This window comes from Juglans regia, chromosome 6 (assembly GCF_001411555.2).
Source record: "Juglans regia cultivar Chandler chromosome 6, Walnut 2.0, whole genome shotgun sequence".
Taxonomy (NCBI): Eukaryota; Viridiplantae; Streptophyta; class Magnoliopsida; order Fagales; family Juglandaceae; genus Juglans; species Juglans regia.
This window is the reverse complement of record NC_049906.1, coordinates 2480493-2498004: the sequence shown is the minus strand read 5'-3', so window position 1 is coordinate 2498004 and position 17512 is coordinate 2480493. Positions and strand designations below refer to the sequence as shown.

The following is a 17512-nucleotide window of genomic DNA, read 5'->3' as shown; positions in this document are numbered from 1 at the left end:
GTAAATTGGAAGGAAAAATGTGTTCATAGAAGATGACATCACGAGAATAGAAGATGGAATTGGTGGCTAAATCTAGTAGCTTGTAACCCTTGATTCCAAAAGGATATCCAAGTAAAATACATTGTTTAGCTCGGGAATCAAATTTGTGGCGGTTTTGTTTAATAGTTGATGCATAACATAGACAGCCAAAGGTTTTCAAGTGGTTATATGTTGGTGGTTTTTGAAAGAGCAATTGGTATGGAGTATTGTTTTGGAGATTGGGGGAGGGGGTACGGTTAATAAGGTATGTGGCAGTTAAGACAAGATCATTCCAAAAGGAAAGTGAGATACCGGATTGGAATTGCAATGCTCGGGCAACATTAAGGATGTGTTGGTGTTTGCGTTCAACAACACCATTTTGTTGGGGACTCTCAACACAACTTCTTTGATGAATCATTCCTTGTTTTGAATAAAAATATGTCATTGCAAATTCAGCTCCATTATTAGAGTGAATGATTTTGATTTTGGATTGAAATTGGGTCTCAATGAGAGAGCAAAAGGATTGAAGGAGAGGTCTGGTTTGGGATTTATTTTTCATTAAATACAACCAAGTACATCGAGTGTGATCATCAACAATGGTTAAGAAAAATCTAGAACCATCATATGTTGTTTGAGAGCAAGGCCCCCATATGTCACAATGTATTAGATCAAAAGGCTGGGATGCTCAATGTTCACTTGATTGAAATGGTAGACGGTGATGCTTAGAAAAATGACAAATAGCACAAGGTATGTTGGCTTTAATAATAGCAAGATTAGGTAAGTCCTTTTGTAATAAGGAAAGCCGTGAATCAGATAGATGACCCATTCGATAATGCCAAAGCTGTTGGTCATTAGGATGGGAAGTAACAGAGTTGGAAAAAGGAAATTTATTACATGGTAACGTAGAGAAAACAGTGGAGAAGGCAGTAGGTGCAACGGTTGTCAATTTGAGATGATATAAAACATTGTGGATCTCACCCTTCCCAATCGTGCTCCAAGAGAGAAGGTCCTGTAAAAAGCACTCATTAGTGAAAAAGAGGAGGCATCATGATATATCTTGTGTTAATTTTCTGGCTGAGATCAAATTAAAATTGAAAGTAGGAATGCATAGAACAGCATGAAGAATGAGTTTGTCACTGAGATGGACAGTCCCTTTGTGAGTTACTTGTGCAAGATGACCATTGGGAAACTTGACATTGAGAGACACGTGAGTGGGTGAACTGGTGTAAAGAGAAGGGCAACAGATCATGTGATCTGTTGCACCTGTGTCGATTATCCAACTTGTGACAGTGGTTAATGGAGAAGGGGATTGAAGAGCTGTGAAACAAGAATTCATACCAGTCATGGTGGAAGCCGAGGGTGTGGAATCAATTTGAACCTGATTAATAGAATGCTGTAAAACTTGTGATTGCAGCAAAGTTAAAAGATGTTGATATTGAGCTTTGGTGAGAGCTTCTTGGGATCCTTCATTGATCTGTTCTTGGTTGGAAGAGCAGACTTGGTTAGCAAATGATGCTGTTGGTTTTCCTCGAGTGGACAGTTTATGGCTAGATGGATAGCCATGCAATTTAAAGCATCGGGCAGCAGTGTGACCAACTAAATTGCAGTGAGTACAAACTGGTTTTTCAAGAGCTGGATTAGCTTTAAAACATCTTTCAAGAGAATGGCCAGGAATTTTACAATGGCTGCAAAATGATTTTTCTCGCCTTGGAGATCCATATGGTTTGGGGTTGTCCCGATTAGAGAAGAAAGTGGATTTTGCAGCTAAGGCAAGGGTATCATGTAAGTTGGGAGGGTTGGAAAGTTGCTTTCGTTTTTCTTCTTGTTGAACCAGGGCATAGACTTCACTAAGGCTTGGAATGGGTTTGATCAAAATGATTTGAGCTTTGATATTGGTGAAGGAATCATGAAGCCCCATGAGAAACTTCATAGTCCAGTCACGTTGCTGGTTCTCAAGGACATTTTTCATGGCACCACATGTGCATGATGGAATGACTTCAAAATTGAGAAGTTCATCAAGAAGCCCTTTCAGTTTGGAGAAATACAAGCTTACAGAATCATCACCTTGAACAAGGGAATTAATGGACTGTTTGAGCTCATAAATTCGAGGACCATTATTTTGTGCAAATCGTTGTTCTAACTCAAGCCATAGGTCATGAGCGGTACAACATACACGACACTATTTTTGATCTCTAATGACATTGCATTTTGAAGCCAAGTTATCACCATGTCATTACATTCAAGCCATGGTTCTAACAAGGGATGATTAGAAATGATAGGTTCCTGTAAGGTACCATCAATAAAACTCAACTTTTTTTTGATTCGTAGTGACCTACGAATTGTCCTTGCCCATGAATGGTAATTGTCTGCTGTAAGCAGATGAGTGGTGAGTAGAGTAGCAGGTCCATCGTTGGGATTAAGAAAGTATGGGCTGGAGGGGTCTTTAGGGTTTGTGTTGGTTGGGGGAGGAGGAGGAGGAGGAGGAGGAGGAGGAGGAGAGTTGTTGTCGCTGGAAGCCATTATGGCTCTGGTACCATGTTGGTTTTATTTTCTTAGTGGAGATGAAAAGCAGAGAAGAAAAGAAATGTTCATTTTCTATTGAAAAAGAAGTCTCGCTTTACAATACGATGACTAGCTCTATATATAGTAAGTATAGTAGGGCAAAAACAGAGGATATTGCGGAAAAGGGAATAAAAAAAACTTTCTAACAAACTGTACTGAAAGTGCTAACAGAATGCTTTCTAGAATCATCTGTTGGTTACGTGATTTGCTGATTTTGATGACTCGTGGCAGTTAGTTGCGATGAGGTGGCTTGCATGAAGTGCTGCTGGGATGACTTTATTGCTTTGGCTTGCTTTTGCTTGATTCAATAACCTGGGAGCTGGAGAAGCAACCAGCGGCCACCACGAGGGTCGTCGGCAGTGGATTAATTATTTTCTATATACTTGCACTATTTTCGTATATGCCCATGCTATGCTTTATTATCCAGTTTGTGACATTTATAAAAATGCAAATTTAGTCTGTATCATTTTGAAATCTATGTTATAGGGAGAGAAGGTACTCAAGCAAGAGAGAAACATGAACTACTTATCATGGAATTCTATATTGAGTACAATGAATTAGAACCCATGTTCCGCCTGGGTTCCTTGGCTTTCTGGGAGAAGGTAATCTTTATCTCCTTACCAGAGGTGAGTTCTTCAAGTACTTTCAATGTAACTTCTCCCAGATTATCTTGAACTTGTATCAGTCCACTAAGAGATGTTGCACTGTGACAATTTGGGGTGCATGATGAAATGTGGATATGAGTTGGTTCAAGTTGTGTTAGATGCTCAATCACCTAGACCGATCATCTCAGCCGGGTTTTTGAGCTCATCTGGTGAATGGTGACCACTCTTGAGAGAATGTGGACTCCATTGTGCTTGCATCAATATGGTTAAATAAATTTCTAGATGACAAATTGTTTGTCTGATAGTTGGACCTTCCAAATTAATCTGCAAGTAGATAGCTTTGCTGTGTGTGTAAGCATGCAATTTGGCATCTAACCTGAGTAGTTAATGACGGTGGTTCTCTCTCATCACTTGTTCCACTTTATTCAGAAGCTTACAATATTCTTCTCAGGTCCTTATTTAGGTAGATATATGTCCTTTTGCTTGTAAGCAACCAGCACTCCACACATCTTCTTGTGATTTTATTGGAAAATGACAAAAAAAGATAAATAATTTTCATATAAAAGAAACTTTTGACTTTTAAAGAAAGCCCCCCAAAATTCTATTGTACGGTAGCAAATTGTCCTTTGTTCAGTGTTGATAGCTGAGGTAAGGAAATTGGGACAAACTGTTTGGTTGGCTTCCTTCAACCTCAATGGTTGTGTTTTACAACGTCCTCTATGTCAGTCATTTTCCAATCTTCCTTGATAGTGTATCTTCTGAAGCTCAGATTTTAGTTTTGTATGCAGGAAGACATAACTTTAGCAGATGAGAATGGAGCATCCGTTGGAAATTCTCACAAGAAAGTTATTGTGGAACATTGTGACATAATCAAGCCGAACTTTTGGGAAGCACACTCGAGCATCCTTGGTGAGACAGTACCAAAACTTTGAAGTATTTGGTTCACAGTTTTCTTATCAACACGAATCTCCTGCAAAAGTTCCTTTGCCATTAACTTGTATTCCCTGTACATATGAGGTTGCCATGAATCTATGCATCTACGTGATGTTGTGCGGTTTTAAAGTTGTAAGAGCTTGGACGTCTGAGGAGATGGAACCTGGATACATTTTAACTGAGAGTTTAGACATGTGATTTCCATCTGGCTACTCAATTTTGTAGATACTTGTGCAAAACTTCTTTATTTTGATGGATTACAACTATCCAAACTTCAACCGGCTCCCACTATTTTTATTCCACACATCTATCTCCAAAGCAGAAATTGAAGAGAGCTGATCTCCAAGTACTTCTAGGGAGATCTTATTATACAGAGGGCAGTGCTTGTTATTCCAGATTCATACGATTGTTATATTCTTTGAGTCTCAATATTCCCAATAGGGGAGAATCTATGGATGAACAGTTATACTCTATATAGCTCCCAATCTCTCTAATTTCAAGCTTCTCCGGAGCAAAAGCCAATGTCCTCCTTACCTCAGCTGTAAGAAAATTCAACATAGAAAAAGCATTCATATTTTATAGACATCTAAATTTTCTTGACTTAAAATGTATCCTATTGATGTCATATTTCTTACGCCATGATAAAAAATTGAGGCCTATGTCAGAAAATTCATGGTAAAAACTTGCATACAAAACTCACTTGTCTTCTATTTCCTTTTTTAACAAAACTCCTTCAAGGCAATCCTTTAAGAAGCCATACATTTTACATGTTACAATTGTTTTTTCTTTATTAGTAGACGTGAATGTTTTCTCTTTTCGAAAATAAAATGTTAGCGAAATGGGATTCGTGTACATAAACTGTATTCTTGTCATGATCTTTTATAAAAGAGTAATGTTAGATACAGTTTTAGAGTATGTAAGTCATGAAATTCGTGTACATAAACTATGTTCCTGTCATTTCTTTTTATAAAATATGGTAATAACTTATAACAATAATGTTACCATGCATGGTGATGAATAACCTTTATTGGGGAGTTTTTCACATGAAATCATCCTCTATACATCCAAAAAAGCAGTAAACGGGGATTTTCAATAAAAAAAAATATCCTTCGCATTTGATCTCATTAAAATACAGTTAATTGAGATGTCTTGTGTGCTGGCAGCAGGGTGACAACTTGGCAAAAAGTATTGCTATCAATATTGTAATTGAATAATCTTATTGGTTAAACTATTTCCTTGAAGTTTATCCATGTATTTGCTTATTATTAAGATTTAAATTTAGATAATTTAAAAATTGGAGCTTTCATTGGTCTTGTAAGTATTCCACTTCCTAATGAATGGGATTAAATCGAAAGAAAATCCAAAAAAAATTCCAAATAATTCTAGTTTAAGTAGATGATAGACACGCGTAGTTGGATTTGTATCATACAATATTATTATATTCCATAAAAGCAATAATGAAACTTTGAAAAATTGATTTCTTAGACAAAACTTAGAATAGTTGAATCCTAAAGAGATTGTACAAGTTGCTATATACATACATACATATATATATATATATATATATATATATATACTAGTAAGGGCAAAGAGCTGATAAAAATAAGGAAAAAAAATAAAAAAAAATAGTAGAAAATACTAACTGGAAATGTGAGAAATGAAATTTTAAGAAAAATTGAACAAAACATAATAAAAAGTGAAGAAATAAACATGGATTTTACATACAAGTCAGCGTCCTATTTAGGTATATAATTACAACAATGAAAAGTTTAACAATAAGAGATTTTGAGTATTTATGATGTAGCTTGATTTATAGGATGGGTGGAGAGTACGTTGAGCTTATTCTTCCGTAATTGTCAATGTTGATTCATTTATGCACGCAAATACATAATTCATTTTTTTTTTCTGAAACTGTAATTCCAATATTTGCTAAATATGGTAGGTGCTCATGTAATAATGAAAAAATATAAAAATATAATACATTAAATTTTTTTAAATAAATTTATGAATATACATTTTACCTCACATGTGTTCGAATAGATCAATAGTTGTAGAATTCAATATTTCTTCTTCTATCAATCAGATGACAACAACCATTATACATCCAGTATCGTCTTCTACTTCCAAATAGACTCGACAGCTAAAATTAATGAAAATATTAATATTGCCTAAATTTAACAATTCTTATGCTATATTTATCATGTAAAAAATGATTATTTAAAATTATGAGATAAAATGCTTACCATGGTTGTGCGATGCTCATATTTTTGCAATTATAGCACAAAAATTTTTCATTGTAATCATATTCAGTTGCTTTATTACAATCTGCATAGGATATGTAGTAGAATTGCCTTCTTACAATTTTTTTTTTTAATGCTTACAAATCTCTGGATCTATTCTTCGGATTTGGAAATGTTAATATTTCCTTCTTTTTGTTTCTATATTTTTTTTTTCCTTTTCTTTGTTCAATATGCATCTTCTCATACAATCGTTAGGACTTGGTAAATCATCTCTGGTGTGAACGAAAAATAAACGGGGTTTGACCCATTTATTTAAAGAATGCTTTCTTTTTTATAGATTTACACATGTATTAAAAATTGTGTTTGAATTTGGTTTGATTTTATGTATATGAGCATGATTTTATTACTGAAGTTATAGAAATGCAAAGGTATTGTTGAGTCTGTTTGGGTTTTATTTTCAGTCATGTATATCCGTATGATCTATTTGATCATAGTGCAGAAATTCAGAGATTGTAATGAGTAATATTGTTTATCATTTCAATTCTCATCATTTTATGATATGATATTAAATGATTGAAGATTATTTATTATATTTTATTTATAAATTTATCATCTAATATCATATTATAAGATTACGAGAGGATGATAGGAATTGAAATAAAGAATAGATTTTTTCTCGAGATAAAGCCACCGTTCATGGAAGTGAGGGGGCAGAAACGTAAAATCATGAATAAAGGAAAAACAAACCGACGGAAGAAAAGCGAAAACAACTAAAAAAATAGGGGCAAAATAGGTATAGAAAACGGAGCTGAGGGACAGAAACGGAAAATAAATACAAAATTGACATGAAAATGTTAGGCGGCAGCTGCTTCATTCGCGTTTATATATATAGTAGACAGATATATTTGTTTATTTTTCAGGATATGTATGAATTTGAACTTGGAATAGTATAAATAAAACAAAAAAGTATTAAATAATAAATATTATAGTTGAATCATAAAATATCAGTTAAATATCAAGAAAAAGGCATTGAGTATGCAATATGAATATGTTTCCTTAAGCCAGCAGGCGCAGTGGCATACGCACTACTACTGGTTTTGACACACAGTGACAACCTTTGAACATGGAACTAAACTTTGCTTCTTGGGCATAGTGACACTATATATATATATATATATATACCTCCACACACACAGTCGGAGACACATATCTCACAATCAAACAAAGCAATCGATTGATCATCATCATCATCCGAGGTAGCCATGTCGAGCACAGCTGGTCAGGTTATTAAGTGCAGAGGTGAGCCGCCACCATTACCTCTTTTCTGCTATTTTTCAATACGATTTTAGCTTATTTGATACTCTGTTTTTCGGTGTTGGTGATCAGTTGTCACTGCTTCTGTATTTTTTATGCTTCGTTTTTAGTTATTGACCAATGGGTTTGCTTTTATAACAAAAAAGGATCTTCTTTTATTAATTTTAGTTAGATTTTATCTGTCTGACAGAAATTCTTCTCTTTTCTTGAACTATTTTCCCTTATTTCTAGTTGCGCATGCTAGCTATGAGAGACATGGTTTGGTGTTTGATTTTTTCGTCTTCAAGTTGCTTCGATATTTCAGGAAATTATGTTTTGGGACTGGAGGCTGTATAAGGGTTACACACTTGTGTAAAAGTATAAAGAATTCACTATTTGCATTACATTTTCTGTACAATATATAAACAAGTCGGTAACTAAAATCAAGGAGATGATCATGCTATACAGCTATACAGCTAGCTGGTTTATATGCAGTAAGTAATTACATTCCATACAAGTAAATAAACTGAAATCACAGAGACTATCCTGAGAGATTTGTACTCTCCGTTACATGCCCCCGCAAGATGGCGGTGCCATTGGTGATGCCAATCTTGGAGCGCAAGGTTTGAAACTGTAACCATGCAAGAGGTTTAGTGAGTGCATCTGCTAGTTGATCATGGTAGACAAATGATTGACGGTAAGGAGCCCTTTATTCACATAATCCCGAACAAAACGAAGATCAATAGCAATGTGCTTCATGCGACTGTGATGAACGGGATTGACACTGAGCTGTGTGGCGTTGATATTGTCGCAGAAAATTTTAGGAGGAGTGGACTGTTGAAGACCAAATTCTTTGAACAATCACATGAGCCAGGCAATCTCAGAGGTGGTGGTGGCAAGGGCACGGTACTCTGCTTCAGTGGATGATTGGGCAACTGCACGCTGCGCGATAATAGTCATTCCTAGCCCAGTCGGCATCTGAGAAAGTGGAGAATTGCAGGTTGGGTGAACGACGGAGCTGCAGTTCATAGTTGATTGTCCCCTTCAAATATCGTAGCAGGCGTTTAAGGATAGACCAATGTGTTTGCATGGGTTTATGCATGAATTGAGCCAACCAGTTCACAGGATAGGCCACATCAGGCAGAGTGAGGGAGAGGTATTGGAGAGCCCCAGTGATTTGCCGATAGACTGTACTGTCCGCCGCTCGAGTGCCTTCGTGGAGTCGGAGAGACTCGGAAGTGGATAGTGGCGTCTGCACCACTTTAACTCCATCAAGATGATGCTTGGTCAAGAGATCCCGAATGTATTTTTTTGAGTAAGAAAAAGGCCATTTGCATGGACCTCGTCTTTTTGGTAGACAAAAAGAGAGGGATCGGCTTTGGACTAAGACAAACCCATCTGATGTAGAAAATTACTAAGCGTCGTGTACCATGCACGTGGGGTCTGTTTCAAACCATATAAGGATTGACGGAGCTTGCAAATATATGTTGGAAATTGAGGATCAACAAAGCCAACAGGTTTATATAAACATCTTTCGTAAGAGTGTTATGAAGAAAGACATTATTGACATCAAGTTGTCGTAGGGACCACCCCTTGGTTAAAGCATATGAAAGAACCACCCGTACTGTGGCAGGTTTGACCACGGTCTCCCGTGGTCAAGCCATAAAGCGGGCGTTGTAAAAATCAATACTGCCATCGGGTTTACGCTCGACTTGAAAGACCTATTTACATCCAACGGGCTTAATGTGAGTGGAAGGTGAGACCAACTCCCACTTGCCATGGCGAAGCAAAGCTGTAAATTCATCACTCATGGCCCGTCGCCACTGAGGATTTTTTAAGGCCTGGGTGACATTGTGGGGCTCTATAGATTCATTCTGGAAGAGGGTGCTTGGTAACCATATAAAGCTGCTTAGTCTTGTGAATATTATTCATGGCTCGAGTGGTCATGCTATGAGTCTTGCCAGAAAACGGAATAACAGAAACATTTGTGGGCTCACGAGCAGTAACCGGATCAGGTGCGGGAGTGCCTTCTTCAGAACGATGTGAGGCGAGGCCTGGGTTAAGGTTGGTGGATGAAGTGCTGGGAGGAATGGGAGTAGGCGGGTTGGGCAGTTCCTGAGAAGAGGTTGGGTGAGTGAGATTGGATAGCAGTTGGAGTGAAGCCCGTGACTCAGGCAGGGTAGAAATGGGTGGGATAGCAAGATGAGTTTGGAAAGGAAATTGGCTCTCATCGAATTTAACATGTCGGGACACATGTTTTGTTAGTGTCAAGATTTAGGCACTTGTAAGCATGTTGAGATGTGGAGTTCCCAATAAATACACAAGGTGAGGATTTTGGTTCAAGTTTGTGAGAAGTGTATGGTTTTAGCCACGGAAAACATAGACAACCAAAAATTCATAATTTTAGATAATTTGGTGATGTGCCAAATAGACTCTCAAAAGGGGATTTGTTTCGTAGGATGGGAGTGGGAAGATGATTCATAAGGTAAACAACGTTTGAAAAGCTAGGTGCCAATATTGAGTGAGCATATGAGATTGAGTGAGTAAGGTCATGCTTGTTTCTACTATTTGACAGTGTCGTCTTTTAGAAATGCCATTTAACTGTGGGGTGTGAGGTGGAGTGGTGAGATGGTTGATTCCATTGGAGGTGAGATATGACCGAAGTTTGATATATTCGCCTCCATTATCAATGTAGAGATTTTTAATTGGACAACCAAATTGTTTTTCTATGAGAGTGCAAAGTTGGGGAAATATGAGAGAGACATCAGATTTATTATGCATAGGAAAGAACCAACAATATCTTGTGAAATGGTCTATAAAAATGACATAATAACGATGACCTTCAATTGATGAGATTTGCGTGGGACCCCAAACATCGGAATAAATATACTCAAGCGATTATTTGCTGTTAATAGTGCTAGTACCAAAAGGAAGTTTATGGCTTTTATTAGTATGACAAGAAGAACAAACCGAAAGAGTACTTGGGGTGGAAACAGGCACATGAAATTTAGAAATAACATGTGAAACAGTTTTATTGCTAGGATGACCGAGATGACTGTGTCAAATGGATCCGGTTGTACGCTCACCAACGTTGGCAACAATGATGTGGGAGGTAGTGGATGGTTGGGAAGTGGATAGACCCCATTCTCACATCGGCCGCGAAGAAGTATCGCCCCTGTTGTCCGATCCTTCACAAGATAAAAATCTGGGTGAAATTCAAGCAACACATTATTTTGTTTTGTAAAATGATGCACAGATACCAGATTTTTATGTATGGCAGGAACAAATAATGTATCGTGTAGTCTAAAAATGCAATGGGGCGCGATTGAAAAGTTAATGAGCCAATGTGAATAACCAGTAAACCTGTACCATCGCCAATGACAACTTCATCAGTACCATCATACTCAGAGTTGATGGTTAAATTGGAAAAATCCGAGGTGATGTGATGAGAAGCCCCAGAGTCAATGAGCCATTTGGCAGACTGAGTTTGGTTCATACCAACACAATTGGCAGCAGCAGCTTTGGGTTGAACAGAGTGTTTGGGACAGAAATGGGCTGAATGGCCAACTTTACTACACAACTGGCATTTTCCCTTGTATTTGGATCGAGAACCAGTGGGTTTGTTCTGTTGTGCAGGCTGGGAGGAGTCAGAACGACGGCCATTGGTGGAGGGCCGATTCCAAACTCAACGATTTGTAGAATTGGCAGTTGCAACAAGTTGGTGAGTGGCATGGTTGAGCCGCTGAAGATAGGCTTCATGGGAAGTCAAGAGATCATGCAATTCCTCAAATGTGAGAGGAGTTTCACGAGTGTGGATAGGAGCAACCAGATCGCGGTAGTTAGGACCAAGGCCGCGAAGAACATGGAGGGTGATGTAATCGGAGGACAGGGGGGTATCGATGATGGCTAATTCATCGATGGTGCTCTTGACATCTTGGAGATAGTCAACAATCGGCTTGTCACCTCGTTGAAGGAGGGTCAAATGCTCCTTGAGTTGCATCACGCGGGATCGGGACTTGTTCGCATACAAGCGATTGAGTCGAATCCAGGCATCACGGGAGGTTTTGGCTGAGGCGATGAGAGGCGTGATGGAGTCAACAACAGAGGCAAGAAGGCCATTGAGAAGCAATTGATCCTGCCCAAACCAGTTGGAGTACGAAGCGAGGTCGGCATCATCAGCAGGTTGAGTAGGCTGAGGGGGACAGGGATGAGTTCCATCCAAGAATCCCATGAGGTCATAGCTGAGCAGTAAAGATGAAAGGGTTGCACTCCATGAAGGAAAATTGGGGCCAGTTGATTTTTGAGGAAGCTGTCCTGCGGCGTTGATGGAAATTGGGTTTTGAATTTTTGCAGGAGAAGCCATAGGAGCAGAATATGTCTCGCTGGAGAAAAGAGGCTCTTGATACCATATAAGGGTTACACACTTGTATGAAAGTATAAAGAATTCACTATTTGCATTACATTTGCTGTACAATATATAAACAAGTCAGTAACTAAAATCAAGGAGATGATCATGCTATACAGCTATACAGCTAGCTGGTTTATATGCAGTAAGTAATTACATTCCGTACAAGTGAATAAACTGAAATCATGGAGACTATCCTGGGAGATTTGCACTCTCCGTTACAGGCTGATGACTCTTTCTTGTATCATTTTTGAAAAATTGAAATTTTGATGTTATATTGGGGTTATCTGCTAACTGGGGTCATGTGTTTAATGTATAGCCGCGGTGGCATGGGAAGCTGGTAAGCCACTGGTGATTGAAGAAGTGGAAGTGGCACCACCTCAGGCAAACGAAGTCCGAGTGAAGATCCTTTTCACCTCCCTTTGCCACACTGATGTTTACTTCTGGGAAGCGAAGGTAACAGATTTTAGATAATATATTGCAGGCATCTCTGATTAATCTCTTAATGAGAGCCGTAGACGTAATGGCATAGATTTTTTTATCAATAAATTCCATATTATGCAAATGCCAACATCTTGGTTTTCTATTTTGGTTCAAATTTTTTTTTTTTTTTTTTTTTGGGTGGGGGGGTGTGCTGGTTGGCTCTCCTCTCTGTTTCGTGTAATACTTACATAACAATTACCAACTTTGATCATAATTTCTAAAATTAAAATATCACTTAAAAGAGACAGTTCCGCCATAGATGAGCTTTAAGAGTCCTGTACCCACCAAGTAGCTAGCACACAGTATCTCTTTCTCTTTCATTTCTCTATTTAAACTCAACAACTGTACACTTTTCTGACACACACCAACCTCTCTCTATCTCTCTCTGGTTGTGGGGAGGGCTTCTGGTTGTGGGTTGTGAGAGACGGGGAGGATCATGAGTAAGGAGACAATGCCGGTACTGGGTTTCAAGAGAGGGGGAGAGTCCGCGGGTGAGAGGGATTCGCCTCAAGAGGGTGAGGATGTATTCACTTTTGTAGTGGGAACTCAAAAGGTCCTTTATATTTCAGGGGCAGACACCACTGTTTCCTCGCATATTTGGTCATGAAGCTGGAGGGTATGTATATTTCTAAATTTGTAATGGTTGTATTTTCAGCACATGGGTCTTGAGTAATTGATGTAACGTTTGCTAGGTATTAAAAAATAAAAAGCTGGTTTTTAGTTATGCGAAAGAGTACTTATTGTTTGCTTTGCTTTTGTTTAGAATTGTGGAGAGTGTAGGCGAGGGTGTTACTGATCTCAAACCAGGAGACCATGTTCTCCCTGTGTTCACTGGGGAGTGTAAGGAATGTCGCCATTGTAAGTCAGAGGAGAGTAATATGTGTGACCTCCTTAGGATTAACACCGACAGGGGTGTTATGCTTAGCGACGGCAAGACGAGATTCTCCAAAAATGGACAGCCAATTTACCATTTTGTTGGCACCTCTACATTTAGTGAATACACCGTTATCCATGTTGGCTGCCTTGCCAAGATCAACCCTGCAGCCCCACTAGACAAAGTTTGTCTTCTTAGTTGCGGAATATCCACAGGTTCGGAGCAGTTCCTTGCATTTGAAGAATAGTACTGATAGCGTTGAGAATGTTCTTACAATCTAGTAGTTTCCAATGATCTATTTGGTTTCGTGCTTGTAGGTCTTGGTGCCACTTTGAATGTTGCAAAACCCAAGAAGGGTCAATCTGTAGCTGTCTTTGGATTGGGTGCTGTCGGCCTTGCTGTAAGTTTTTCTTTTTAATGTTTTGTTGCTTTTTCCAACTGCAAAAAGATTGTGATGATTTTTCTGAATTTATCTCTTCTTTTGCTGATATTTAGGCTGCTGAAGGGGCAAGGATTGCTGGGGCTTCAAGAATCATTGGTGTTGACCTGAACTCCAGTCACTTCGAGCAAGGTTAGTTAATTGATTGCACAAATGAACATATAAATACATTCAAGGTATCTAATAGATACAATGTTCCTAATGTTTTCTTTTTGATAAGTAGTACTTTGTTCCTATGGTTGTTGAGTTGGTATTTATATATTGGTGATGGCTTATATTATCAATCTCTTTGACAGCCAAGAAATTTGGTGTCACTGAATTTGTGAATCCAAAAGATCATGACAAGCCTGTTCAACAGGTTACTTTGAACACCATGACCTTTTTTATTTTTTGACCAGTAAGTTCTGATTCCAGACACATTGTCATTGTTTTAACGTTGGAATTTTGATTAATAGGTGCTTGCTGAGATGACTGACGGAGGGGTGGATCGGGCTGTTGAATGCACTGGAAGCATCCAGGCCATGATCTCAGCTTTTGAATGCGTTCATGATGTATTGACTAAAATAAATTTTGTAGCCCGTTCAGTTATTAGAGATCAGAGAAATAGATCAAGTATCTAATCATGTTGAAATTAAAATTTGCCTCTTTGTCAGGGTTGGGGTGTTGCAGTGCTTGTTGGAGTACCAAATAAAGATGATTCATTCATGACTCATCCTATGAACCTGCTGAATGAGAGGACTCTTAAGGGTACCTTCTTTGGCAACTACAAACCCCGCACCGATATTCCGGATGTCGTGGAAAAGTACATGAACAAAGTAAGATTTTCTTCCTGTGGAAGAACTTTTGCAGGGCTCATCAGATTCAACTGTGTTCTATACTTTTGTGAATGACACCATCTTCTGCTGTTGTTGTAGGAGCTAGAACTCGATAAATTTATCACTCACGCCGTCACTTTTTCGGAGATCAACAAAGCGTTTGAGTACATGCTGCATGGGAAGTCTATCCGGTGCATTATTCGCATGGATGCTTAAAACTCTTCACATTTTTTCTGTGCATTGTTGTAATTAGAATAAGTTCTAAAGTAATGTTCATGTGATTATGCAGAGAGAACAATCAGTTTTTGGTTACTTTTATGTGGTTTTGACGAATATTACTTGGGAATAAAATTTACATTTGTTTTCCTTTGCCTATGTTAATATATTCCAGTTCATTCATAATGAGTTCTCTTTAATTATTTTGTGTTTCTGCAATGAAATTTGCTTACTGATATGTAGAGATTCAACCTTGTTTTTATTTTCTTATATTTCTTTTGTTCTCGAACTGTTCCTAAATCCTTGCGCACAAACTTTTGTGGGGGATTTTAGACTTTAAAAAGTTGGAGCACAAAGTCTAAAAAATCTTGATATGAGGAGGGCTTTGTGGGGGAGCTTGTGGATGAAATTAGTGATAGGCTGTCAAGCTTGTTGATGTAATAGAGGCATGTTGAGACTTTCTAGTGCTTACTGATATTCCTAAAACAAAAAGCTTTTAGGTTTATTGGTTGATAGAAAAAGCTTGTCTGTAAATAGTATTGATATTATTTGTTAGTTTGTATGGTTGTTCTAGGATAGGATAGGATAGGATCTTTCTTTTGTGATATGACAAGTCATGGTTGTCTTGTACTTCAGTTTGGTTCACAGTTCATAGGGATAGAATTCTCTTAAGTCTGATTTGAATTTAAAAAACGGTTTTCTCTTGTTTTATCTTATTATTATAATTTTTTAAAAATTTTATATAAAATATAATAAATAATTTAATTTTTTTTAATTTTTAAAATAATAATAATATTAAAATTTTTTAATATTTTATTTTTAATTTTTATATAAAAAATTTTTATTTTATTTCCTGTCACTATCGAATAAAGGAAAATCTTAAAAAGTAATTTTAACTTCTCTTATAAACATTCAACACTTGTCCTTACCTTTGGCCCCACTCCAATTTCGTTGGGATGCTCTCCTTTAACACCCCCCCCCCCCACTATTTGTTTTTTATTTTTTTGGTGAGATTTTTAAGCTAGATGCCAATGCCAATGGGAGGAAAGGCTTGTCCCCAATCAATTTATTGTTAGCTGTTGTTTCATTATTTCTGGCTACACCTACTAATTTCGGTCTTAAATTTTAAATTTTATATATAGTTGATGCAAAAGGTAATAACAAAAATTAGCATTAAAAAATAATTATAAGAAAATTCAACATAGAAAAGCATTCATATTAATCAATAAACATCTGAATTTTCCTCAATTAAATGCATGATATTGATGTTATATTTTAGACCGACAATGGCAATAGAGGTGAAGGGGATAAAATATTTTAAAAAATTTACATAACCTCTTACTATTCACACAATCTCTATATACCACATTTTTTTAATTTTTATTATTTTTTCTTTTATCAAATATTTAATATATGAATAATGAATAGAAAAATTGAATTAGTTTAAAAAGAATAAACTCAAAAAAAAAATTAAAAAAATTTTAAAAAAATGTGGTGTGTAAAGAATGAGAGGTTATATAGCATTCCTCAAAATATTTTGGCCCACGGAACCAGACCCAGCCACCAAAAGACCATCACTAGAGGAGAAAAGAAGATAGAGGAATGAGAGATAAATAGGGGATAAAATAAATGAGGATGTCACGAGGAAAGGATGTGGAGGTAAGAGAGAGAGTGAAAAAAAGGAAATGGTGTCAGACATGCAAAGAAAAAGGCAATCATCTCTCATCACTGCAGACAGGCACGCAGAAAGAGAGATTGGATAAAAGGAGACAACCAAACGACTATCGGGAGGTCTTCTTCGGCAAATAAATTTCTGACTTTCATTATACATTGAGAAATGAAAGATTATGAGAGACTGTAAACTACTCATGTTATAGTGAATTTTTTATTCCCAAACATCTATAGACGTAGGCAATATGCTGAACTACATAAATATGTGTGTTCCTTTATTTATTTTCTCTATACTTATTTTCCTTTCTTCTATAGGGATATACGCATCAACATTGTACAACTGCACCGGATCCCAATCGGAGACTCCAAACCACATCGATTGAGACCTGAATCGTCATAGCGAGTCCGGCACGACTATTTCTCTTCTTTCAACCTGTTAATTACTTTTTATGCATTAACAAGAGGTGTAGAAAATTCACTATAAAAACTTAGAGACAAAACCCTTACCTGTTTTCTTTATTTTTTTTTACAAGATAAAAATCGTAGTAGAAAGAAAGTTAAGGGAAGCAAGTGATAAATTCCTCAAAAACATTGCCGAAGGGGAGTTTTTTACTTGAAATTATGTTCAATGACCTTTGAAGGGGAGTTTTTTACTTGAAATTATCCTCTATACATCCAGAAAGGTAGTAAACTCGGATTTTCAATCAAAGACATTATTCGCCTACATTTGCTTGCAGCAGGGTGACAACTTGCAGGAGTACAACACCTCTCCATAATACCATTATCTTAAGATTCTAGTTCTGCATATTGTCATAGTATATTCATTGAATCATGTTATTTCCTTGAAGTTTGTCCATGTATTGGTTTATGAGAAGTGGTGCGTCCAAAGAATAGATGTTATAAAAATAAATTTATAAATTGATATTATTTTATATGATACGTTAAATCTATTTTATAA

General features: G+C 37.1%; 1 protein-coding gene across 1 annotated transcript; it reads left to right on the top strand.

Annotated features, from left to right (window-relative positions):
* The first annotated feature begins 7416 nt into the window (after positions 1–7416).
* LOC109005404 (alcohol dehydrogenase-like) lies at positions 7417–15048 on the top strand. The gene is made up of 10 exons (XM_018984343.2): positions 7417–7657; positions 12376–12512; positions 13109–13155; positions 13303–13628; positions 13731–13813; positions 13909–13984; positions 14149–14210; positions 14308–14403; positions 14506–14667; positions 14767–15048. The coding sequence occupies exons 1-10, from the start codon at positions 7621–7623 to the stop codon at positions 14881–14883; spliced, it is 1143 nt and encodes a 380-aa protein (XP_018839888.1). The 5' UTR covers positions 7417–7620; the 3' UTR covers positions 14884–15048.
* The last annotated feature ends 2464 nt before the right edge of the window (positions 15049–17512 follow it).

What these genes read in the sequence shown, in the direction of transcription:
- LOC109005404 (XM_018984343.2), top strand. Translation starts at nt 7,621, where the DNA reads ATGTCGAGCACAGCTGGTCAGGTTATTAAGTGCAGAG. An exon ending in TTTACTTCTGGGAAGCGAAG is followed by an intron (nt 12,513 to 13,108) that starts GTAACAGATTTT and finishes TTTATATTTCAG; the next exon opens with GGGCAGACACCACTGTTTCC. An exon ending in CTTTTGAATGCGTTCATGAT is followed by an intron (nt 14,404 to 14,505) that starts GTATTGACTAAA and finishes CCTCTTTGTCAG; the next exon opens with GGTTGGGGTGTTGCAGTGCT.